The sequence below is a fragment of the Lytechinus variegatus genome, chromosome 10 (assembly GCF_018143015.1).
Source record: "Lytechinus variegatus isolate NC3 chromosome 10, Lvar_3.0, whole genome shotgun sequence".
Lineage (NCBI taxonomy): Eukaryota > Metazoa > Echinodermata > Echinoidea > Temnopleuroida > Toxopneustidae > Lytechinus > Lytechinus variegatus.
In genome coordinates, this window is record NC_054749.1 from 6,390,903 (window position 1) to 6,417,520 (window position 26,618).

Here is a 26,618-nt window from a genome sequence, read left to right on the forward strand (position 1 = left end):
AAAATGTGATTTGGTATCTTTGTGTGAGCTAGTCATTGTAATTTAATGTAACGAAGGAACAAAATAAATGTTATAAGAGGAAAAGAGTATAAAATACAGAGTTTAAATAATGATGCATTCTTATGGAAGATGTAAACTCCCATCTATTTGATGAGATAGTGAGGTATTTATATTGCCATGTCGTCTTGGTAGACTTTTTTAGGTCGACAAGGTGAGATATGTTAACTTGATAAAGTCAAAATTGTGAGATGTGTTACATTTACAAGTTACAATAACACGCACATATTCCTATTCAAGATACAAGAAATACACATAACTGACAAAGAAAATTAGCGACACTGACACATAAAAACGTAATGTAAACCAAATTTTATTGCAAAATTAGTGATTTCTTGGGGTATAACAAGTATACAAGCATAATAAAATCACCTTAGATTTCGCACTGAACAAGTTGAATGCTAACATATAGAATGCTTTTAAAAAATATAACAAAGTATATTCATCATGTTAATGAGCAAAACAATGACCATCATTCTGCCGAGAATTTTTTAAAATTTTTTTATTATTTTTTTTTATGACATAGTTTGTATTTAGCATCACATTATAAGGCAAACATAATGGGACAATTTCGACTCAATGCAAAGAATATTTTTGGTTATAGATGTTCAGATTGATGCAAATATATTCACAAAAAACAAGCATCTCGAGAACAAAAAATGACGTGTCTTACCTCCCATCTCTTATAAAAATACACTGGTAGTGCCTCTAGCACCATATCGAATAAAAAACGAAAAAGATTTCAAAGTTGTAGGCCAATAAAGTGTTAAGAGTACTGATATACCTCAATCAAAATTGATTTTAACTTTAAGTTAATCCTTGCACAGGGTTCAGGGAATGGTATTGTCACCAATATTTAGTTTTAAAGCTATAGGCCAATAGACTTTTAATAAAATTGATTCATCTTGATTACAATTGATCTAAATTAATAATTCTTGTCTGGGATCACTAGCGTATAGACTGGGCGCGGTGGGGGGGGGAGGGTTCGTGGGGCCATAGCCCCCACAATTTCCATGATCAAAAACTGAAAAGGAAAGGAATTAGAAAAAGAAATAGGAAAGAAAAAGGTTGAAGGAATGATGTTATTTTCTGAACATTATGTCAAATTTAACACAATATTGGATTTCCATTTAAAAAAAGGTAAACATTGTTCAACTCGCTTTTCTTGTGGATATTAAATGAATTGTATTACATAAGCCATGTGCCCACTAAAGTTGTTATAACCATTACCCTTTATTAGGGCAAGAATTTTTCTTTTGCAGACAGTATTAATAGGTTGGAACCCCCCCATGTCAGCCTTATTAAGAAAACATACACACAGTTTAGAGAAGAGTTTTATCCTTTAGATTTATAGAATGCTTTATACTGAAATTGGAAGATCACCATAACATGAAATAGGTTTTAATAATTACATACAGAATTAGAAAAATTAAAGTCTGGCGAAAATTTCTGTAGAATATTAGATTCACTGACTTTATAAAAAGCTTAAATTTTGTAATGTTAATAGCACCCTTCTCTAATAAAATCAGTAATTATTGATTCAAAGTCTTCGAATTCCAGAATGCTCAATCAGGGTAGCCATGCTAAATCCTAAGTAATAATATGCAGAGCTTTGGAACATTGCATCATTATCATGTAAAAAATTTATCGTTTTTCCACCAAACTTTATATTAATATTTTCCTGTTATCTTCTGCTTTACTTTTTATTAAAGCTAACCTGATCTCAATGTGTACTTCTTTTTAATCCTTATCTTATGATGACAATAAACATGTATTTGTTTATTATCATTATTATCATGAAAAAATTGATCACACATGATGTTGCAAATATAAGATTGAAAAATTTCACACATCTATTGTTTTTCCGTCAAACTTTCCATCAATATTTTTCTGTTATCTTCTGTTTTTTATTAAGACTAACCTGATCTCAATATGCACTTCCCTTTTAAACCTTATCTTATGATTACAATAAACATGTATTTGTTTGCATTGCTAATAGATAAAAGTGAACTTGTTGGCAGCATTTCTTTACAAGCCCAGCTTAGCCTCTTTCCGTTTGATAGGATTTCTATAAGACCAGCAGAGGACCGAGAGAAAGAGAACCATCAGGAAGAGAAGGGTTGCTATGACACCAATCCACCAAGGTTCCAAAACAAAACCATCTCCTGTCTCCTGCTGACCTTCTTCTGGAAGACCTGGACATTGAGAAAAAAGAAAGACATAAAGAGATCTAAACAAAACGGAACATGTGACGGTAATATTGCTTTATCGTCTTTACAGACTATTGGGGATTTTGAAAGAAACTCAAGATACATTCCAAGTCAAGTGCAAATCCTTCGATTAGATGCATTTTGTTGTTGTTTTATATGTACCTTGTACATTTCTGCAACTAAGGTAACTTATTTTAGGTTATTTATTAGAAATATGGTGGCATTTAATCTTTAAAGGATGTCTGCTACGAAAAAAAAAATCGGGAGCAATATTTGGGTTATTTAGTTTGGAAGGCTAAAGCCTACATCAATAACAGCGCAACAAATCAGAGCCTAGTGTGTCAATGTAAAAGGGGATTTAGGCAAAGAGTGTATACTTACTTCGTTCACAGTTGATTCCAGAGTAGCGTGCTCCACAAAAGCACATGTATTTACCGATGACCTCAACACATAGACCATTATTCTGACAAGGTTCACTCAGGCACTCATCAATATCTGAAATGCAAATCACATATGTTTCTTATACAATTGTGTGATTGACCCATGTTAAGCAAAATAGCATTGTATAGTATTGCATGGAGTTAAACTTGCTTTAACATATATATAGAGTACTGAATCGAAGACGTCATTGGTATTCTACATGATTGTATAAAAATGAAATCAATGTACCAGTAAGAAGTTATGATGGGTTTGAATGCTTTTTCAGTTACTTGGTTTGTGCTTCGAAATTGAATGAATAAATCTAAATCTAAACCATAATCTTATTACATCATGCCGCATTATTAATTTCAATAATTTTTTCCTGACACTTATCATTCAAATCTATCTGGTGGTTGAACATAGGTGACATGCTCGCTGGATATAAAAATAATAAAAATACATGGTATACAAATTTAGCAATAACTATGATGACAATCAATACATCCAGTCATAGCAGAATTGCTTTATTTCTAAATCAATAATTATTGGACACATTTGTAATATTTCGCAAATTGAACTAATACACAATAAACTGCTCCAGCAATGTACTCAAGTGAGACTGGCCCGGTCCCCCACCACAAATGCATCAACCAGAGAGTTAAAGAAAAACGTATATTGCATATCTTAATGAAAGTACTCACCAATGGAGCACTGTGGCCCAGTATATCCAACAGTACACACACACTGGTAGCCATTTACTAAATCTACACATCGGCCACCATTCGCGCATGGGGAACTAGAACAATCATCGATATCTGATTAGGAAAAAAAGTGAAAAAACAGAAATAATGTTAATGGTAAAAAGAATCAGTGGACACCAAGTTACTTTTGCCCTTTAAACTACAGAATTTAAATGTACTTTCCATAAACATTTGAAGTATGTTTCCGATTTCTTTCTAGGCTAACAAAAAAAATCAGCAGAGTATACAAGTGAGACTTTGAAGTCATTAATCCCCATGGAAAACCGGTGCTAGCCCATTTTGAAGGTAAATTCCCACTTAGTCCACATTCACTTCGTTTTTTGTCTCATAACACGTGGTCTAACCCTAGTTCATTTACCAGTTCTTCTACAAAGCATTTGGTGACAGTTACATTTAGGGTTGTGTGGTCTACTAGTGGTTTGAGTTCGAATCCTCGCTATGCCATTGTCTCCACTTTGATAAAAACACCCAAGAGTAGCTTCTGTCGCCTGATTAACTTAGACATAAAATGTTTCTTATGTTATTGGTTATATATCAGCTGGGCATTATATGTCCTGGCGAGTTCCTATGGGAATTAGTATAACAGCAACCACTTTTTCAAATGTTCAATTAGACTTTACCCATTTGGTCTAATTCAATATGAATAGATGAACTGTTTATGAACCATATTTTTTCATTTAAAAAAGGGCGATATAGTAAACAGACTCAAAGGAAATGAGACCATTTCATTCCTTTATTTGGCAATAAGTCATGATTGACTATTTTTGCCACAGACTGTATGAAAAGTAGGGTAACAATTTTCTTTAGTATTATTATTTTTTATTTCTTTTATATTAATTCCTTTTTTTCTATAAAATGAAAAAGCCAACATTTAGATACATACCAAATAAAAAACTGTGGAATAAGATATCAGCAAACAATAGGGGGATTACTTAAGCAGTAGCCTCCATATCTACTCAAATAAATATTTCTCATGACATATATTGGTTGATACTATATTTCCCAGGGTGGAATACCAGACACCTTTTGTGGATATTGTTGTAGAAGCCTGTTGTCCTTTGTAGTCATATTTTGTGATGTTTTACCAAGTAACAGAAAGATTTTTTCATAACCATAATTCTTAATTTTTTTTTATCATAACACAATATTGTTTACCTTCAGAATATTTTCAAAAAGGTTCATCATATCTCATGCAGTCTTCAAAACTTACTTGTCTCACATCGATCTCCAGTATATCCTGGATTGCATGTACATAGAAATTGACCATCCTCAAGATCACTGCATATACCATTAAAACCACACGGGTTTGTAAGACAGCCAACACCAGTGTCTGAAAGGGAAAAAATAGTTGGCATCTCAAATACTTAGTAACGACCTTATTCAAAAGGAACTATGGAAGCGCCGTGGTGTAGCAGTTCTGACTCTTGCCGTGTTATCAGAAGGTGCATACATTGTATGCGGGCATGCAACGATCCAATGACCAAGGTAATAATATATTTGTAAATCGCTCAGAGACTTCGTTCCGATGTGTTAAGAGCTATATAAATGCGGAATATTATTATTATTATTATGTTTGATGGATGTGTAATCGTATTAACGATTTGCAGCCTTGAAATGATAATAAAGCATATAAAGTTGTGTCATCCATCTGTGATACAAAAATAAAATCACTTGGCATGAAAAGGTAGACACAATTTAGATACATATGCTTCATGAAATGTTTAATCATCTTTTCTTACCAGAAATAAGTCACATTAAGCTGGTTCATAAAATAGGTATGAATTTCTCAGTGTGTTGTTTCATTGCGTAGACACTGTTATAATTTTTAGATTCTTGATTATGTTGTACCCTTTAAGCTCAATATAATTATCATCATGAGACCTTTGAATGTTAGATTTGGGCTAAATTTTGTTTTCTAATTGATATAAATATTGTTCATAAATAAGTTCATGAAGTGCAGTAAAATTGGAGAAATACATGTATCTTGCTTGACATGCAAGATTAATATTATTTCACTGGAGCTTCCTTTAAACTAATTTCAAATTCAAGTAGAGGCTACCACATTGCCTATGAAAGAAGTTCAGCTTAGCTATATAGAGATCAAAAGGGTCGTGTGATCCAGCGTTTAGAGCATTGGACTCATAATCGCAATTCAGGTTGTGAGTTCGAATCCTCACTCTGCCATTGTCTCCACTTTGATAAAAAGGCCCGAGAGTAACATCTGTCGTCTATGAGGTCAGCCACTATGATTGATTAACCTAGATGTAAAAATGTTTCCTAGGTAATTGGTAATATACCAGCTTGGCGTTTACCAGCAAAATGCTGTCCTGCCGAGTTCCTACGGGAGTTACCACAAACAAACAAGTGGAATGCCTCTGGCCGTCTAACCTGCATCACGCGGTTCAATATAGCAGCAGTGCTGACTTTGAAAACTACTCTAACTCGCACAAGATGTTCAGTGATACATGGTTACTCTTATGTCCACTTTTTATGAACTAGACCAATAAACTTACAGAGATATGATGGTTATTCAACAAAAAACCCCAACGTGGCCAAAGTTCATTGACCTTACATGACCTTTGACCTTGATCATGTGACCTGAAACTCGCACAGGACGTTCAGTGAGACTTGATTACTCTATGTCCAAGTTTCATGAATCAGATCCATAAACATTCAAAGTTATGATGGGAATTCAACAGATACCCCCAATTCGGCCAAAGTTCATTGACCCTAAATGACCTTTGACCTTGGTCATGTGAGAGCGGCGCCTATAGTCTCACTCTGCTATGCAGGTGAGACAAAAAACAGATCACTAACCAATATCACACCTAGGTCCAGTAAATCCGTCTTCACATCGACATGTAAATCCATCAAGGTGATTCTCACAAGAACCCGCTACACAAGGGTTGCTCAGACACTCATTCACATCTGTGTCAGGATAAAAGATAAAGTTTTGTTTCTGTTAGAATGAAATGCTTTTTATTACTAATTCAATCTGCTCAATAACATAATCTTCACCAATCATATCACATGTATGAATATTGAACAACTTGACAGTATTTCAAAACATTTGTCAGATGGCATGCCGATTTGACAGCTAAGTTTAGTCTTTTGTTGACTAGGAAGTACAAGTGTCTGACTGTTACTATGGAAAATATAATGACAACATTTAAGGAACGGTCACCAGCGCTTTAGTAGTTTTGTTTCTCTGTGATCCACACTTATCTCGGTCAAATTGCAGATTTCAAAATTTAACAATTTGATAAGGAATGTCTCCAGTACACTATATAATGATAAGAAATCAGTCAATTGTGACATTTGCTCAAGAGTTGCCAAATGACACATAGATACAATTAAAATGAACATCATAATAAATATTTTCCTCCTTTATCATTGTCTGGTTGAATAACATATATATAGAATAATTACCAGAGCTGCCAACCTGAAAAAGAACATTTCAGTATTTTTAAAGCTGAAAAACAATGAAATATCGTAAGACAACACATAAAACGGAAACTTAAGAAATCTGTATTTTGCATGAAACCAGCAGTATTCTTCTCATTTTTCAGTACTAAATACTGACAATCCGTACTACTTGGCAGCTCTGAATTACCCCTACAAATAGTGCAATAGGGAAAGTTGAACTACAAGGACAACTTTAAATATCAAAAGAATGAAATACAAGTTAGTTTTTACGGAAAATAAATGGCATTTTCAGAAAAGGCATGTTATCTTATCAACACAGTCCAATATTGAAAATCTAATTGCTAAAAGAAGTAATTCATGGCAACAACATTAATCATGATGATTAACAACCTTGCAGTTATCTTTGTACCAACCTTGATCACATATGCTTCCAGTCCATGCTCCAGTACACTGACATGTGTAGTTACCATCAGGAAGAGGAATACAGCGACCATCATTTAGACAATGGTTCTCTAAACACAACACTGAAAGTAAAAACACGATTATACTGGTAATTTTAACCCTATATAGGCCGGGGTATTTTGGGAGTTCATATGGCCGGGGGGCCTCCCAGGCCCCCCCTTGAGATCTCGGCCGTCGACCGCGCCAAAAATTGGCACGCAGGTTCTCTGGGATATAATCTACAAAATTGTGTAGTAATTCATTTCATGCAAATTGTTATTATGCTAATTTATGCGTAATTAGTATGTGAAATCATAATTTCTCTTCTAACTCCATAAGTAAAGCTCCAAATGTTCTAATTTTTGGCATAGACACTCTTTGTGATGTTCTTAGCAAACGTACATGAAAAAATTGTGATATCAGATCAATTTCGTATGTATTATTGGACAAAATTGGACTCAAAAGTTGCGCAAGACTTGAAAGTAAAAAGTCGGCGAGCAGCGCGGTCAAAAAATTTTGCACGGCAAACATAGCGCGCAACTCGTGGAGGGGCCTAGATAGGGTTAATGATGAAAGCATAGTGGCATGGGTATTCATTTGAGACTGAACCTATCATTTCCTCTTTGACAGGTTATTACTTTTTAGAATGTATAAATACAAAAATGTGTGACATTTTGTAAAGCTTAGATTTAAGACCAACATTGGATGGTTAAGGTTCTTGCCGGCATAAAATCATGTAACTATTCCTACATCATCATTTGAATTTGCTGAAATAAATTTATTTTGTATGACATTGATATATCATTATCCAGATGTCAGAACTACAAAATTGGTTGATCCACATCTGTAAATTGTCACAATTACCCTATGAATTTGAAAAAGATGAGAATCTTGATCTATTTCATGGTAAAAACGTATACTGAAAATTCATGTGTAACTTGAGAAGTAGATGTAGGAAATAACTCATTACCATATGTTCCAAGCAACACTGCAAGCAATGTTACTTCTAAAGTGAGGTTATTAATATGCTTGGTACTTTTGAATATGAGCCAAGCACAAGTGCTGAAAATGCAATATATTTTATATTTCCATTTCTTTCAGGCTATATTTTTAATGGCTCAGAGCATTTTCAATAGATGCGTGATTATTCGGGCTGACATCTCTATTACAGTATTTATGAAATAATTTGACAACAGACGACCATCTACCATTATTTCTCTATCATTTCCTCCTTTTCCCCTGTCTCTTCCCCACTTCTACCCCCCTCACTTCTTCTCTCTTTCTTTCTGCATCTCTCACCAAATATTCAAGCACTTGCCTTGTATTTCACAGGTAATCCCAGAGTAAGCATCTGGGCAACTGCAGTAAAACTGATTTACCCCATTGATACAGGTACCGCTGTTGATGCAGGGCAGGGATAAACATTCGTCTACATCTAAAAATGAAAGCAAACAATGATTTCTTGTAATTATTTCTTCATTTCAAAGCATAAAGTTTGCATGTGTAGTGAACAGTGTATGAATATAAGTCAAAATGAAGTCTTTTAACTTATTTTGGTTCAAGGCTTAAAACTAGAGTTTGTGTATGGCTACTTGCATTAGTGTATTAACTACATTAGTAATGGTACAAATATTCTTTTCATGAATGAATGTAAACAAAATTGACATAAGCAATGGAATATTTTAAATATATTTGTTGATGTGAAAATTAATCATGATAATGAATAAAAATGATGATCATAACTTTTACAATAATCATAATGAATGACACTTCTATCTATTGAGATATAATCAATTCCAAGGCACATTATTATCACTATTATCATTATCATTATTATTTCTATAATAAAGGTTAGCACTTTTGCATTTTAATGCCAATTAGTTTGCTAACTTTGAAGAGGCTGGCCAATTTAACAAGGGAATAAAGAATAGAAAGATAGCAATGCCACTCTTGAACAATATCTGAATTAACAAATAGAGAAAAAAGTCTAATAAAGCAAATAAAGGATATATGGGGGGGGGACCAAAGTTCTACTTACCTGACTGACATAGTTGACCAGTGACCCCTTGTGGACACATACATAGTATAGAAGAGGGTGTGTCTTGGATACAGGTACCTCCATTAAAACAAGGATCATTGGTACATGTCTCTGAGAGCGCTGGGATAGATTTACAAATAGGAAAGGATTGGTTTATATGTATATGATTGAGGTAAGTTAGGATGAATTTGTACATGGATAGGGAGGTATAGGGACTTGTCTATAGATTGATATGTCTATAGATCAATATATCCATTATATATGTAAAAATTAAGATTAAGATTGTTTGTTTAAACCTGTGTAACCCTGAAGAACTTTACCTAGAATGAGGTCCATAACCAACAAATCCAGTCTTCAGATCCATCTGACCATTTTATTAAGGTTATTTGTAAGCATTTATATTATTTATATGGAGAATATTCCAAGCCTAAAATAGAGAGATATACTTGTTATGAGTACATTAATTAAGAAGTCAAGAATATGTATAGAAATTATACATTTTCTTTTAAACAGAAAAAGTAATTCATCATTGTTTTCATTGCATGCATAAAGTGGATGATTTCTTAAGTAGATATAATCAGAAATTAAAACAGGAAGGCTATGATTCATGAAAGCACATATATCATCAGCTCATTGAAACCCTATTTTTAATTCACCAAGAAGCGCTTGTCACTCTGGTTACTCTTAGTGCATGACAGCCGCTATGAAACGGCACCAAGAATCCAGTTTTACACTCACCTGTTTCACATCTATCACCAAGAAAGCCACTAGGACACACACACCTGATACTACCATCAGCTAGAGGATTGCAAGTTCCTCCATTCAAACAGGGGCTAGGATTACAGGATACTGAAAAGATATTAAATAGTTTTACTTAAAATGAAAACTCAAGATGCACAGTAGATACGTTACTAAATGTAACTAAAAACAAGAAATATTTGAAATACTGAAAATACCAAATATCAGAGCTGCCAAGTTGTATTTTGCATTTTCAGTATTCTTATTCCCCCAAATCAGTATTTTGACCAAAAAATCTGTATTTTTACCATGAGATAAATATGCATGCATAATGGCAAAGTTCGATCACTTCTTACATTATTTTGCGCCCCACACCGTCGCACACGTACATGAGACCGAAAGCTTCAGTCTAGATTTTGGTTGTTCCGCTGAACTGCGTTGGCTGACTCACCAATACATAGACTGAAGAATTTGGAGGACCGTACGTACAGACAACGTATTAGCAGTAACGTTAGATCTAACATTCGACGGTAACCTGGTTTTTTCCGATCGTTTTTTGCACATAAAATCATAAAATATCACATTATGAAAAAGAAATTGCATCCATATTTACGGAAAAATGTATGAAATTCAGAAATATCGTACCTTAGACCGCAGTTACGGCTAATTCGTTTCAAATTATGATCGAAACATCGTCATCTTCGATCCTTCCGTTGGTCAACATAAGTTGCCATCTTGGATGACATCATCATCCTTACAGACGTATTTACCAGTCGCAAAATATCACGATTTGAGCCGCTGCTTTGCGCTTGTAAACTACGTGCGTGCGCTCGGAACTTGTCACCTGCATTGATTCGCCAGGATATCGAAAATTCTAATCGGAAAGCCTTGATGAAAGCATAACTCATTGAACGTAGAGGGCAGCAACACACGGAATACCTTTTCTTCTCTAATTTGTTTTTTCCCGTATTTTATCATGAAAGAGCGTACTGCCGTATTTTAAATTGATTTCCGTATGAAATACAGAAAAATCGTACTACTTGGCAGCTCTGAAATATCCAGGTAGCTATGTTTTTTAAAAGTTATGCCCCAACAATTCTCCCACCCCTCCTTTCAATAATTTATCTTCCCTTTGACTTGTTAATAGAGGATGAAAAAACTGCCCAAATTGTAAGGCTAAAGTGCAGACTCGCAGAAATAAGGTAAAATGCCCAAGAAAAGGGAGCAAACTGAAGATAATCCATCCATTCACTCACTGAACCTGTAATATGAACCTCATTTTGCTCTGGATTGCATTAAACACCCAAATAAGATGCAAACTACAAGGAACATATATCCTATTTATTATGAATCTTTTTAAAAAGGAAACGCGTGTTAGATTTACAAACCTTCATTTTGGCAATAGAGACCAGCCCAATTGAAAGTACAGATGCATACATAACTCTCTATGGTGTCCTCACATGTTCCTCCATTCAGGCAAGGGTCACTAGAGCACGGTGGAATCACTAGAAATAAGATTTTGATATGGTATTAAAATGAAAACGAAAGAGTGACAAATGATTGATAAAGATAACTAATACTGGGTAAGCACATGCAAAAGGAGAGAATATTGATGACCCTTGGTCTCATGGATAATCAGAATCTTTGGAGATATCACGGGTGGTTTTGATAAAGGTAGTTCTGTGAGATGGTTGGATAGGTATAAATAAGGTAAACCTTGTATTCCCCTTAAAATTAATAGACCAATCAATGCCAGTTCTCGCTTAACAAAATAATAAACAAAATAATAAACAAAATTGACAACAGCTTTCTCCACAGATGACGGTTAATTTTTTTTACTATGTTGTATCTCTTGATGTTTCATGTGCTTTGTATATTTGCAGTCTTCCAGACTATGATGTAAGCCAGCATTCTGTAAGTAATCCTTAGATCCTGGTAAAATACATATCATATATAAATTTAAAAAAAAATGAAATGATTCGTGGATCATGGCTGGCAATAGGTCGGAAATGTACACCCCACCATTTTTAATTTGGCATAACTAATTGGACATGGCCTCCTCATCCCATGGCATCAACAGAAACATCCCCACAAAAGCAATATGACTCTAAAGGAGTGTTTGATTCATACCTTCTCTTATTGGTGCATGAAAGCAGACATATTTCATGCTGGAAAGAGCACAATGTCCCACACAGTGAGTTCTAAAGTGTATCCAGTGTTGAACGCAAATGTAAAATCATCTCATATAAACAGTGGTAATCCCATCTTCACATTTTCCACTATGTGTAAACACTTTGGCCTGTATTCTGAAATCGGGTTTAATTTAAACTCAGGTTTAAAGTTGTGGTTTAAGTATGGAAAGCCAAAAGTATCAACATTTTTTTCAATTTGTATGTTTCATATGTTTACTGTGCTCTTTCGTAATTCATTGATGGTGAGGACAATCATCTATTTATACTTCCTACACAATTGTGAATGATTTGAGAGCTGAATGAGCTGAAGTATGATATCTCTACTGTTAGTGATTATGTAACAATTGGCTGTCCATACTTTAAACCTGAATATAACTTTAAACCTGAATTTAAGTTAAACCAGACTTCAGAATACCGGCCTTTGAATACACTATGTGACACTATATTATTTCCACCAATGATAGATCGGTCTCCCTATTAATAACCCTCATGCATATGACACCAAAATCTATAGTGCCCTCCCCGAGAGGATATAGGAATATGCATAGAGAAAGTTGTCAGAGATGCACCAGCTGCAGATATCCATTACAAGCAAGAAGGCAGTGAGATGACAACAATGCATGAGATTTATTGTAGAATGTAGTTGTACTCTATTGTTGCTTTTCAGAACACCACTCACCTGGTATACTGTTATCCTTGATCTCGACAGAAAACCCAGGATATGTCTTGCTATCATCTGTTGTAAACCACACCCACAACATGTTTCCAGAGGATATAAAGTTGCTTGGTTGTGTTGCCCCTGAATGGTAGATGACCCTGGTACTTATATCTGTAGGATCTAATCCGTTTCCAATCTGCACAAATAAAAAACTTAACACTGAAAATTCCATTAAAATCTAAAGTGAAGTGAGGATTTTGTGAATTTAAGAAGTTTCACTTGAGTTTATATGAAACAGGGTTATATGCACATCCTGCTGGCTATACAAATGAGGTAGCCAATGATGTCACCCACTATTTATTTTTCTCATTATACTGGGACAGAAAGTTTGATTCTTTCCTGGACATGTGGAATTTCCACTGTAGACCTATTGTATTTTGATGAAGAAACTCCATATGATAAAATCTGCAATTTTTTTTTCAAATTGTATAATAGAGGACAAAAGAAATAGTGAGTGAGTGACATCATTGGCTCTCATTTACATGTCATTGTGCTGTCCATACAATTTTTTTTTATGAAGTCATTTGAACAAATAAATTTGGGCATGGACAGATGGAAATAAATAACAAGCAGAAAGACAGTTTAAATGTTAGTCCAATGTGGCAACGTAAGTTGAAAGAGAAGCAATTTTTTTTTTTAAGCACAATATGGGGGTGACACACAAAAATCATCATCGCCATCTCTCAAAGTGGTCAGACCGGACTGGTTTAACACTTCACCTCCCCTCCAAACTTTGTATGATTAGGCATATTATTTCAGCAAGCAGACTAACCTGAAGATAGTCATAGTTCGCCTCGGTTGTAAAGTTTCCAAAGACCACTCTGAATCTCCTTCCAGATGGCATGGTGAAAGACCAGAGACATTGAGCATCATCTGGGTAGTTATCAGGATAGTTTGGTGACGTCAGCTCAACTTGACCATCGGCTGGTAGGCTGAAATTTGCACTACATCCAACGGCTACAAAGATAGAGTCAGAAAGAGAGAGAGAGGGGGTGGAAGAGGGGGAGAGACAGAAACAGATGTCCAGATGCAGATAGAAAAGGAGATGGAGACAGAGACAGAGAGGGAAGGGGGTAGGGTAAGCAAGAGATAATTGAAGAAATAAAAGGTATCTATTTCCCTACACAGGGTCAACATGACCAACATGGTCAAAGTGATGTCAATCACTGACTGTATGGATGATTCACCACTCATAGTAAGACCTTTAGGCAGTCATTTTTTTCACACATTCTGTTTACAGTGATAGATTTTGGTATGCCCCCAAGGTTTTATGCTGATGTTCTTGTGCAAGCCATCCCTCTTCAGCAATTTTTGTTTTAAACTTTCCAAAACAACACAATATGATATTCCCTATCGTTAATAATGCCTCCTTGGAGATTTTCAGCAAGAGAACCATACAATACACAGCCCTTGGTCCCGTTGCAAAAAGAATTACGTTTAAACACAAGCCAAAAAATCAATTGCATGTCCCAAATAAGCGCTGTTGATTGGTTGAAAATCAAGTTGCGCATGATTTTTAGAATTTTTTTTAAATTTTATCTTTCTGCAATGGGCCCCTTGTCAGATGAACCCTTTTCTTCTCCATGGCTTCACCCATGTCAATAAGGTAGAACTCTCATCCAGCTATACATGGCGGTAATTAAGATTTGTTTTTACTGTTATCAATTATAGGATAGACTTTCTTGTAGATATCTAACATATTCTTTACAAAGTTGATTGATACAGGAATGTAAACAACTAGAAAAATTCTACTCCAAACCTGTTAAAAGGATGGTCATGAATTATACACTGTCACATTAACCAACTATGATCCTAAGCAGTGATATGTAACAAAGAATTGTTGCAAAAAACATCCAAACTCACTTGTTTCGCAGTTGTCTCCTGCAAAGTTCTGTTGGCAGTTGCAGAAGTATCCACCAATAGATAGCTGGGTACACGTTCCTCCATTGAGGCAGGGGTTAATCATACATTCATCGATATCTTACAGAATAGAGAAACATTTCAGATTTATATGTCATTATCCTAGAATAGAGTCTGTTGTACACTGTGTGTTCATACATCATAAAGTGGTAGTATTTTTCCAGAATATGGCTCACAGTTCTTTCCTATTTTACCTTTTATTATTTCAATTCAATTTAATTTATTCAACCATCAATAAAATAGAATACAAGCAAAAGGATTTACATTGACTAAAACAAATATTTTTACCTTACCTAGACATGCTGGAAAAGTACAAAACAAAAAGAATATTCTAGTTGTAATAACCAATATCAAGATTATGATAATATACAATAAAAAAATTAGACATTGCCAAACTGGTGTTCTGAAGGGGTGTCAAGTAGAATGGCTGGAAGCAAACATTAGAAAAAAAAATTTGCAAGTAACAAAAGGTATTTTGTGTACATTGCCTTTCCTTATATAAAATGAAGATGATTAATGGTGCTTGAGAGATATAAATAAGCATTCATTATGATAGATTGTGGAAGAGCCATGGTGTAGTGGTTCTGACTCTCGCCTTGTAAACAGAGGGTCGTGTGTTCAAATCCCACCGCGGTCTAGCGTCCTTTGGCAAGGCATTAATCCACACTTTGCCACTCTCGACCCAGGTGCTAAATGGGTACCCGGTAGGATGCGAAAGATATTGTATGTTTGATTTTGCCAGCGCCATAATGTGGCTGCGATGAATGCAAGGAATGCTCCCCAGGGAGTGGAAATTGTGCAAGTTTCATGCTTGATTGAAATAAATCCAATGGCCGGGGTAATAATATGCTGTAACACGCTTTGGGCCACTCTGGGAAAAGCGCTTTATAAAAATTGGCTATCATTATTATAGTTAGGTTAGTGAGTCAAGTAAAATGCATTATTGGCACCCCTCTCAAAACCTGAAAAAAATTAATAGAAGCTTACAATGACAAATGATCAACAACAGTTACTGCAAAAAGTGAGAAATGCTAATCTTTATAATCATATTCACCTGTCTCACAAAATGTTCCAGTGAAACCTGGTCGACATGCACAGGATACATTACCAGATGGATCATTGGTACACTGGCCATTATTCTGACAGGGAGAACTCAAACAAAAATTCACTCCTGAGATGATTGAAAACAAAACAAAAAACATAGAAAAAAGATAAAAGGGTAAAGAAGGTTTGATTGAAAAATATATAGCTAGCTAGTTTCCTAACTTACTTATTTACATTAGCATGAAGCTATCACGCTTGATGTGTTTTCAAACATATCCCCTTTGAGAATGTTATTGCAGAACCTTCATATTTCTAAAATCAATTTTATTAATAACATAAATAGGTTCATTAGTTTATTCTGCTAGCTGCCCGACATAAATGGAAACACCTCTTTAAGTTGAAGGTTACAGGTAAATGAACAAATAAATCGTAACCATGCATCTTCAAAATATATGTAATATTTGTCTTGATCGTTTTCCTTTTCATATTTATAATGAAATCTTGTCTTACGTCAAAGTAACATAATGAATATGTCTTTACAAGTCACAAATGCAAAGCATAATTCAAAGCACGATGATAGTAATGATATTTCCATCTTACAACTTACTATTTCCGCAGAAGGCCCCAGTCCATAATGTTGTACAATGGCAGGTAAAATGAGTACACATGTTTTCACATGTTCCTCCATTAAGGCATGGCTGGCTGAAACATGTGTCGACATCTGAATAAAAATGACCAAACCATATAAATAAACAGTCATAAATTGGTCTCTGCAAATTGAAAAAAACACAAAAAAATCAAGCAATATCAAGAGTTCATGAAAATGGAAAATATTAAAATGATATTTCTAAAACAAAACCTCAAGGTGGTACCTGTAGTAGTGTTAAAATTTCATTTTTCATGGCTGTTTCCTTTGGTAGTATGATAGAACTTGCAATCAATAAGTGATCAGAATTTTTACCTAGCTCACACAGTGGACCCTGATGACAATCATCACATTGACAGGTGTAAGATGATGTTCCGTTTACATAATGACAGGTACCAGCATTCTGGCACGGTGATGGGTTGCACACATCTAAATGAGATACAAACATCATGATAACAGCAATAATAATGGTAACAGTAATCATAATCATGATTAATAAATATAAGTATAATAATGTTAATAATTATAACAGCTATAACAATATTAATCAATCTTTCATCTACCAAGGGTGACATTTCAAACTTCAATCTCACACAAGAGTTGTTTTAACAAAGGGGAGCTAGCTCTGATTGTTATCGTCTCGAACTGTGGGACAGTTTATCAGTCCGTCTACAGGCTACTTTATCAGTGGAACAACTTAATAGACATGTATTTTGTAAAATTGGAGAGCTATATATGTAATGCTATAATTGATTAGAGTTACATAAGCACCAGTTTATCATAATTATTATTAACTACTTCAGCTTAGTTGATCCTCCAGTTGGCCAAGCATAACATAATCATATTACTACCCTTCTCAGGTTTATTTCCTCAGGTGCCTGACAAGATGGCAGAAGGTCCTATTTCTGAGTCTTTGGCATGACCCAGCCAAGGAGTGAACCTTAAATCTTCTTTTCTGAAGGCAGGCACACTATCACTGAGTCCATCCTCAAAATGCAAGAGATCAAATTTTTATTCAATAACAATCATAAACAACTATATTTTCCCCTATCCACTCTTTTTGATATTACATTCTTCCCTTTATTCTGAACCATACTGAGGGACATAAGTCATTAAACAAATTAAAAGATAATTATATATGTTAATAGTTCATACCTCTTTCACAGTTGGTACCAGTGTATCCTGTATTGCACTGGCATGTATATGAGGAACACTGATTTACACACGATCCATTCACACATGGGTTGGAATCACACACATCGACGGCTAGAATATATAAAATCAGTTGAAAGGAAATAAAGTATAAATTCACAAATCCATGTTACTTGTCATACAAAGATATTAATCATTACTACTTCCGTAGTAAAGAATATGAAAATACTTACCATGATTTTCTTATTTACGAGATAACTGGATATACTCATTTGATTTCCTAGTTCATTACGATTAACTTGCGTGCCGAATATAGAGTACACAATTTTCCTGCGCGCGCGCTGCATCTCCCTATATACGCACTATCCCAAGATCATCGCGCAATTTGGCGTCCATTTCCTCTCATGAGCCTGCAAGCGAGACATGTTGCCACGCAAGGCGAGGGGTCGGTGGGAGGGTTCAAATGAGTATATCCAGTTATCTCGTAAATAAGAAAATCATGGTAAGTATTTTCATAATTTACTATCAATAACTGGGATATACTCATTTGATTTGCTAGACCAACACGGATTCAACGTGAAGGGAGGCATGTCTAGACTAAGAAGTGCGTAAAAATAGGGAGATGAAGACACGAAGGCCGCTGCCGTAAGGACAGAGGAGGCAAATAAAGCCTCGTGTAAAGAAGTCCTTAAGAACGAGGAAGTGAAGGAAGAAGAGCGTCAAAAGGCGGTCCTCAAGAAGTCGTAAACGACGATTTCATAGAAAGAGCCCAAGAAGAATGATACTGTAGTATCATGGGCCCTCGGCCTAGTGTCAGGAGAAAAACATCACCAGCTGACTAGATCGTAAGATTCGGATTTTGTTGAAAATTTCAACAAGAATCGTGATCGGAAAACTGAAGCTTTTAAGGTTCAGTAAGTGATCAATCGATCAATCTGAGAAGGCGAGATATCTCAGAAGCCTCCGCGTGGGAGAAAGCGCCCAGATTCGATATCTGTCTCAAATGCATGAGGGCAGAACATCTGCAGAATTCTGATAGAGAGCTGTGGCAGAACGTTTCTAGCGGTCCGAAAGGGACCTGGAACGACGGAGAGTAGAGTTTAAGAAAACCACTCGTAAGGCAGACAAAGTGTCGAGAAAACGACTGAGTGCCCTTCTGTTAATAAGAAAAAGCCACGGACCTGCTGCCTATGTAGAATAGAACAGTCTGGTCAAAACAGCTCAACCGGGCGTGTCAGAGAAACAACGCGGTACGCATCACGACAAAACAAGTGTGATAGACTGAGTGATCGAGAGAGAACTCCGGATCCCCTTTCTCCCGTACTAATTAAAGCACCCGCCTGAGGGTGCAGCGCCCGCGGTGGAAGAGGTGGCTTGGCTCAAGCCACCATCGCCGAGAGAGCCCGTAAGGCTAGGCTGCGATGGATGTCCGCTGGGCGGGGAATCCCTAGCAGCAGCAAGCGTACGCCAGAGGGAGCTGGCGAACAATGTCTCTGTCATGATTTTACGTGTAAACGACAATCAAGAGATGCTCTAAACCAACAGACATCGCCAGATATGATACCTCAACAGTTACGTTCCCAACGGAATCGAACGAGGTAACAACGGCCCTGTCCTATCAAGTTAGGGACGGAAACTGGCTAAGAGTGTCGATGTCCTCCCTTGAAGAAACAAGCGGAGGAGTAAGGAGACTTGAGGAAAATACTCACAAAAATTTCCTTCAGTCTGCGGTGAGAACCAGTGGTTTATGAAAACAGCCACAAGGCCTGGTTTCTCTGGTGATCGTAAGAGCAAGCACCGCTGGCGCCGGTTGCGGCAGCGTGGAACAATCCGATATCGGTACGATAAGGAGTCCCGAAAAGCTGCGGGGTGCGGCAAAAATGACGCCCTAAGCAGCGGGGGATGAGAATCTAAGTTTCTAAAAGAAGAACTCCAGTGAAGTAAATTGCTTACATGGAGAGACTCATCCACAGTCGGCCCGAGAGAAAGCGGGTCGTGGTGATTTCGGTTAGGCAGGCATAAGTATACATCCATCCACGGTTACATCATCCTCGGTCGCGCGGTGACCATGGCCACATGCATTGCATGGAAGGAGGATGAAAGCAGCATGTGATGCGACTCGAGTGTGCCGAGAGAAAAAGCTTCTAAATAAGAAGACGATTCGACAAACGGGCACGGTAAAGACATCGACCGTAGCCCACTCCACACAAGGAGGAAACGGCGGAGACGCCCGCAAGCTTGACCCACATAGAGGGCAGTCTATAAGATAGACTGTTAGAGCTCGACCGATGGCCTGGCGGCGTACAGATTGGTGTAAACTCGCCGACCCGGCACGGTGGGTGTGCCCAGAAAGTAGGCATAGAAATACCGACAGAGAATCCTGGGGCTTTAAACAAGCTTGAACGCACGTACACAGCCAACAATCTCATGGGATGTACGGCGGTTTCTTTCCTCCGAGATGATGCTTACCCGACCGGGAAAGACTTGGGGAACAGCTGTGAATGTCAACAGGAGGGATATCTTAGCATATGAATAGCTGATTCCCTCCAGGTATTCGGTGCGGGTGCTGCCGGCGGTGTCCGGGGGGACGACCGGTGATGGCAGCTCGGGCAGGGCTCGTACAAGCCGCCCGAATACGAGACAAATAGGTTAAAATAACCATAATGCACCGGGTGGTGAAGGCATAGCGATTACTAAGCACAGGAGAACTTTTAATCGCCGTGACATTCAGATCTGATATACATACTCATAGGCTCGGAGAGCTACGAGATAGTGAGACATACCGCTGAGCGGTGATGGTGCTCATATCGGAGTCGCCCTCTCTACAGCGGCGATCGCTGGAGGACGGGTGTCTGTACTAGCCCTGACTCTAACCTTACAAGAGTAGGAGCTAAGTAAGACAGGGCACCCTTACTTTCGAATAGAAAGTGAGGTTCAGGCCAGAAACCGACGGTCCCGTCGCCTGGGCGGACGGTCCGCGGGCGTGATAGGTTGCCCTCTCAAAAGCAGCCAAACATTCTCACGAGAGAAGTGCGGCATGCGGTATGTAAGAAATTCTTACCTCCAATCTACAGGCCCGCTTAGGGGGTAGAATGGAGAGAGTTACCGCTGAAAGAGACGTCGCCGTACGTGGACTTGACGTAGAGGGCGAATTCGAGAGTACTTGCATAATAAGGGGGGATACCCATGCAGGTAAAACTCGCCGATGGCTCCCCGGAGTGCGGGTTGGCGAGAGAAATCTCAATCCGCTCAATACCCGACACCGGCAATAAGACCGCGGCGGTCTTATAATGACGGAGAACATGAGGGTAAGAACCCGTAATGCTCGGGGACGCATAGGTGCAACCTGTACAGATGCAACGTCCAGCCGTCGGTCATCGAGAGCTTGCCGACATGTTGATGCTTGAAAGCCGTATGTCGGAAGCACCTGCATAGAAACGGGGGTCACCGTGTAGGTGAACAGCGTTTCAATAAATGCCCGGTGTGAGAGGACAGGTGATTGCTTGAACCGCACAGTGCTTAGCAAGGCGGCTGAAGCTGGTATGAAGCGTGGGTGAATTACCCGCACTGCTCATGGGAGTATGAAACAACATGAGAGTTGCGACGCCTGACCCACAATTATCGGGAGTCTGGTGACATAATGGGAGTATGAAACAACATGAGAGTTGCGACGCTTGACCCACAATTATCGGGAGTCTGGCGACATAATGGAGGGCGACGCCCGTATGTCGATAACACCTGTGTATTAGCGGGGATTTCCCTTGCAGGTGCGTGAGCCGGCGAATCATGATATTGCCGGTGACTCTCCGAGGTGCGAGATGGCGACTGTCTGCTTGACCTGCCCGGTGCTCGACACGGCGGTTTTAGCTGACAGGGAGCATGAGGATAAAGATCCGTGGTGCTCGAGGGCGTTCTGTTGTAACATGAAGTTACGACGCCTGGCCATTTTGTTCGAGGGCCGGCGGTTCGTGAGAATCGCTAGAGGCACCTCGGTGTGTTGGAAGGCCGTTGTCTGCTTGATCCGCTCGGTTTGTAGTACCGTCGGCTGAAGCAGGCAAGCCTGGGGGTAAAAACCCGCAGTGCTGAAAGGCACTCTGGAGTAGCTTTAGAAGCTGAGAGGCCTGGCAATCAAAAGAATCAGAGGACAGACCGCCCAACGGAGCGGGGCTTATGTCTGTGGTTCTCCTCTTCTTCTTTTCTTCTTCTTCGGTTGCTCCGGTGCCGGAGCTGAAGAAGGGACAAGAGGCTGGGCTGCGCCTGTCTTCCTCTCCTTAGCTCTCCCACGGGGAGAGCTAGCCGAGCGAGAGGAGGCGTCGGCCGAATCTGACGGTGTCAGATTGAATTGAGAGTCCGACACGGTCGGACTCAGATGCCTCTTCCGACTAGGGGCTGGTAGCCCTTTGCCGCCGCTCCCTAGAGGGGTCTTACACGGCATCGAGCCTAGTCTTTGCCGGGTGGAGAGACCCGTGCTCTCCCCCCGGACTTTAGGTGACCCGATGGCCGGTGGGTCTGACAGCCCTAGAGGAGTCGCCGTTTTCTGTACTAGTGCGACGCTCCCCGAAAAGGTTCAGGTTCCGGGACGGAAGCCTTGGCCATCACCGTGCGGGCACGTGGTCGCAAATCCACGGTTCCACCCTTATTAAGCGGGGCACGTGAACGCGCGTCCACGGTTCCACCCCTTTGAGAGCCCACGGGGCTCTGACTCTGTTCTCGCTATCTATACTACCTGTGGTGGGGAATAAGACCCCGGTGTTGGACCCCGAAACAGCAGTCGCCTGAGGCTCTTCAGGAAGAGAGTCCGAAAGGCTCATTATTGCCGTAGGGTGATCTAGTAGTAAGATAAAAAACAGAGAAGAAACAAGGGGGTAGGGGGGTAACAAACCCCAACCCAGAAGTCAAAAGACCTCAAAAAGCGGACTTTTGAGAGTCAAAATCAAATCTCACAAGGATGATACAAGGTAAAATCCCAGAACAAAAGGAAACAGTAATAATTAAAGAATTATTATGAGACACTGTCCCTGAAGTCCGTTAGAAAATTAATTAATTAATTAATTAATTATTTGATTACCACAACAAGAAGCTGCTTCCGCTAAAATTCTGAAAAGAAGGGGGGAAGCACCTAAAAAGAAGAAAACACGAAGTTTTTTTTTTTTTTTTGTGTCCACCTGTTCAAAAGAAAAAATAATTTTTCTTGAGGTGAGGATCAGCTAAGAAAAAAAAAGGAAACAAGATTCCCTTTCTTTTTTTTTTTTTTTAAACAAGAAGTTTAAGAAAAAAAAATTATAAGTCCGGAGACCGGCAGCTGATCTGAAAAAGAAAAGGGGGAAGAACAAAAATAGCTTTCCCGAGAAGGAAGGCCGAGCCAAAGGCGACGAACGCTGACAGGAGACGGCTTCCTAAAAAAATTTCTAAGTATTCTTGTGAAAGAAAAGAAAAAAAATATTTTAAGACAAGGTCAGAAAATTTATTTATTTTATTTTATTTTTTTTAATTAATCAAATAATTAATTAATTAACTAATTAATTCAATTAATAAACACAAGAACAAAGGATTGATTGAAACAAAAGAACAATCAACTACCTCGAAACAAGAGACAAAGAACCTGAAACGAGATTGAAGTACGACGCTCCTGACGTCCTACAGAACCTATCTGTGGAGAAATAATTCAAAATAAATTCACGAGAGTCGTATAAACGAAGAAGTCAGTGAATAACAAGAATTAAAGGAATTAAAAAGGAGCGAAGTCAACGCCCGCGACACGCAGGAAGGCGCGGAGCTATGGGGCGGAGAAGTGAAGACAACCCGCCTGTTGAGAAACGTATCTTAAAAAACAAACTCAGGGAGAGGAACAAGAAACGTGAAATAAATATCACGGAAGCTCTGCGCGACGGGATAATCTTACAACAATCTTAAATCAGACAAATAAGATTGAAATAAGGGAAGAATGCACAATAAAAGTATCCAAAAGGAAAACAGAATTGCAAAGTTTGAGAGTGTACTTAGCTTTGCGACTGAACTCGACAGCATGCGAAAGTAAAAGAGGAAATGGACGCCAAATTGCGCGATGATCTTGGGATAGTGCGTATATGGGGAGATGCAGCGCGCGCGCAGGAAAATTGTGTACTCTATATTCGGCACGCAAGTTAATCGTAATGAACTAGCAAATCAAATGAGTATATCCCAGTTATTGATAGTAAATAATGAAATTCTGCACCAAAAAGTTGAATCAATTATCAAAACAACTAACATGTTTTGTTTGAAGATATATATATATATATATATATGAAGATATGGACAAATAATGCATTTTTTTCAAAAGGAGTTTTTCCAAAGGTAGCTACAGAAACACTGACTATAACTTTGATTTTTGAATGATTATGAGTCTTTGGTATCATTACTTGCTTTATATTTAGTAATACTAAATAAAAAAAAAACTTGTATAGCTCACTTTCCACCTTGATTAGATGCTCAACACGTTTCAGAGCAGAACAACAAAAAACAAATTACTTATAATACATGTTTGAACAATCAGTAAATGTCTGTCAAAAAGCACTTTTATACAGGTACATTTTCAGGTTGCCCCACAACTAATTACCATCCAGGGCAGCGCAAGGATATTTTGAGAGGCAAGAAAACCTGAACGGTATATCATATTCTTCTTCATTGAATTATAGGGGTATTATAGAGGTACAAGGCCTGGGAGGGGGTTCATAAAGCTGTTCGTAAGTTAAGAGCAACTTTAAGAACGACAGGTGATCCTTTCTTGTGGCAAATGGTATATTCATTGGCGATGGTTTAGCGCGTAAGAAAGGTTCGCCAGTCGTTCTCAAAGTCGCTCTTAACTTACGAACAGCTTTATGAAACGACACCCAGATATGGTGTATCAAATCCAGGATGCTCTAATGATTCTTACCTGTTTCACATTGTGGTCCAGTCCAACATTCAGTACATTGGCAGGCTGGTTGGAGTTTTGATGGACAGTCATTCATACATGTACCACCATTTAGACAGAAGTCAGGATTTACAGAGCAACCGTCCAGTTCTGAAGCATACATATTGATATGAGAAATAGTCTTTCAGTGTAGATACAAGCATTGCACTAATAGCTTTGGGATGTTGTAATAAATATCCTCCCAATTTTGCTCAAATGGGCCATGAAAGAATATATACTAGGTAATTTCATATGCACTTTAAAATCAACTTATATTTGTTATTAGGTAATCTCTGATATGAATACAACAAACATCGAATTCAACGTCAACATTTGATCATATTTAAAACATGTTGGATATAAATTTTGTAGAATAGGAAAAGACAAGCATTCCGTACATGGGAAAATCTCCTTTGTAAGGGCTCTTTCTCATTCTACATATTCTTCAATGTTCGTGGATTCATACAACAACCTTGAATGTTACCAAGATGAAAATAAAATCAAATAATAAATACACACTTGTTATCATAGTCATTATATCATTAAAACTCATGGCCTGTCTCACTAGCATTTTGCAGTATGATCATTCTTTCTGAAGAATGCCATGTAATATTCTATTGCTCATGTTTATATCAAAATCAAATAAAGTAAAACAATCAATACAAATTTTGGTGTGTATTACAACTTAAAGAAGCTTTACTCTACGTGAATCATATATATAGACTGTGTTTATAAGAAATAATTTAAATAATGTGAGCATCAATTCAACTTACCAATTTGACATGTGTCGCCTGCATAGCATTCTGGACAGTCGCAAGAAGATGATGAACATATGTTGAGATCCTGAATACATGCACCACCATTTTGGCACGGGTTCCCTGTGGCACAGATACCGAGATCTATAACATGCCGAGATGGGAATAAAGATTATGAAGAAAAGAATTCCGTAATATCTTGCATCATATAATTTAAAACATGATTAAAATACTAAAGTAGAACTGATTGTAAGTGGGTGGATTAAATGACAGCCCAAACGCAATGTCAGGAATGTAGAACAAAATCAATAACTTCCAAAGAAAATATAAAGTCCAAGTGGCATAAAAATGTAACCTTTATTTGATACTATCAATAAAGTTGAACAACAGTATTATTGCAAGTACTACATTCGTTCTTGAACTACTGTGAGCACTGAAATTGGTAGACTTGCTGAGATGGGGTAATATATGAACACCTCAAGCACCTTTCAAGGGGGTTATTTGCAAATACCTTATATTAGTATGGCTATTCATTTTTGAAGTATCATTAATTTTTGACTGATTGTAGTGGGTAATCTCATTTGAATTCTTGTGTATCATAATTTGTGGTATGAATGTTACCAGTATTTGTCAAATACTCACCAATTTCGCAAGTGGCTCCATCCCAGCAGTTCGCACACAGACAAACGTAGGCTGAGCAGTTAGAAGTTGATTCACAAACTCCTCCATTTTGACAAGGATTGCTGGAACACACATCCATTCCTGAAATAAGGGGGTTGTTTTACAAAGAGTTAGGTAGGACTTAAATTCCCAGTTTCATGCTGCATAAAAGACATCTCTGCATTAGTCAACGTGTGCTACTGTGTATGAATCAATAACATTGCACTTTAAATATCAAGGGTGAATCAGAGTAAGATATACCCCATACAGACTTGAAGTTAGGGGGTTTCAAGAAAAGAATTATTGAAAAGCTCTGAGGGTTTCCAAGACTTACCAAGAAAGCCCAAAAAAGTTAAAGGTAAATGCACCCCTTATGTATGTATACTGCTTCAAAAGATCTGGGTAGCATTGCATGAAAGGACTTGTTGGATGTTTTATCTGACCGTTACTATAGTTTCAGTGCTTCTCGGCCAATCAGAATAAAAAAAAGATGTCAAATCTGGGGAGCA

At 37.8% G+C, this 26,618-nt stretch overlaps 1 protein-coding gene across 1 annotated transcript in view; it reads right to left on the reverse strand.

The window, feature by feature from the left end:
• Nucleotides 1-283: 283 nt before the first annotated feature.
• LOC121422581 (fibrillin-2-like) overlaps nucleotides 284-26,618 on the reverse strand; it is a 144,298-nt gene continuing 117,963 nt past the window's right edge. The window contains exons 77-96 of the mRNA XM_041617731.1: nucleotides 26,092-26,211; nucleotides 25,468-25,593; nucleotides 24,677-24,805; nucleotides 17,767-17,877; nucleotides 16,927-17,040; nucleotides 16,573-16,686; nucleotides 15,976-16,092; nucleotides 14,865-14,981; nucleotides 13,774-13,958; nucleotides 12,963-13,137; nucleotides 11,480-11,596; nucleotides 10,092-10,202; nucleotides 9,354-9,473; nucleotides 8,634-8,750; nucleotides 7,288-7,398; nucleotides 6,266-6,376; nucleotides 4,659-4,778; nucleotides 3,389-3,502; nucleotides 2,649-2,762; nucleotides 284-2,252 (exon numbers count right to left, since the gene is read on the reverse strand). Coding sequence (XP_041473665.1) covers nucleotides 2,086-2,252; nucleotides 2,649-2,762; nucleotides 3,389-3,502; nucleotides 4,659-4,778; nucleotides 6,266-6,376; nucleotides 7,288-7,398; nucleotides 8,634-8,750; nucleotides 9,354-9,473; nucleotides 10,092-10,202; nucleotides 11,480-11,596; nucleotides 12,963-13,137; nucleotides 13,774-13,958; nucleotides 14,865-14,981; nucleotides 15,976-16,092; nucleotides 16,573-16,686; nucleotides 16,927-17,040; nucleotides 17,767-17,877; nucleotides 24,677-24,805; nucleotides 25,468-25,593; nucleotides 26,092-26,211 — 2,510 coding nt within the window. The 3' untranslated portion in view covers nucleotides 284-2,085. The remainder of the gene's footprint in view (nucleotides 2,253-2,648; nucleotides 2,763-3,388; nucleotides 3,503-4,658; nucleotides 4,779-6,265; nucleotides 6,377-7,287; nucleotides 7,399-8,633; nucleotides 8,751-9,353; nucleotides 9,474-10,091; nucleotides 10,203-11,479; nucleotides 11,597-12,962; nucleotides 13,138-13,773; nucleotides 13,959-14,864; nucleotides 14,982-15,975; nucleotides 16,093-16,572; nucleotides 16,687-16,926; nucleotides 17,041-17,766; nucleotides 17,878-24,676; nucleotides 24,806-25,467; nucleotides 25,594-26,091; nucleotides 26,212-26,618) is intronic.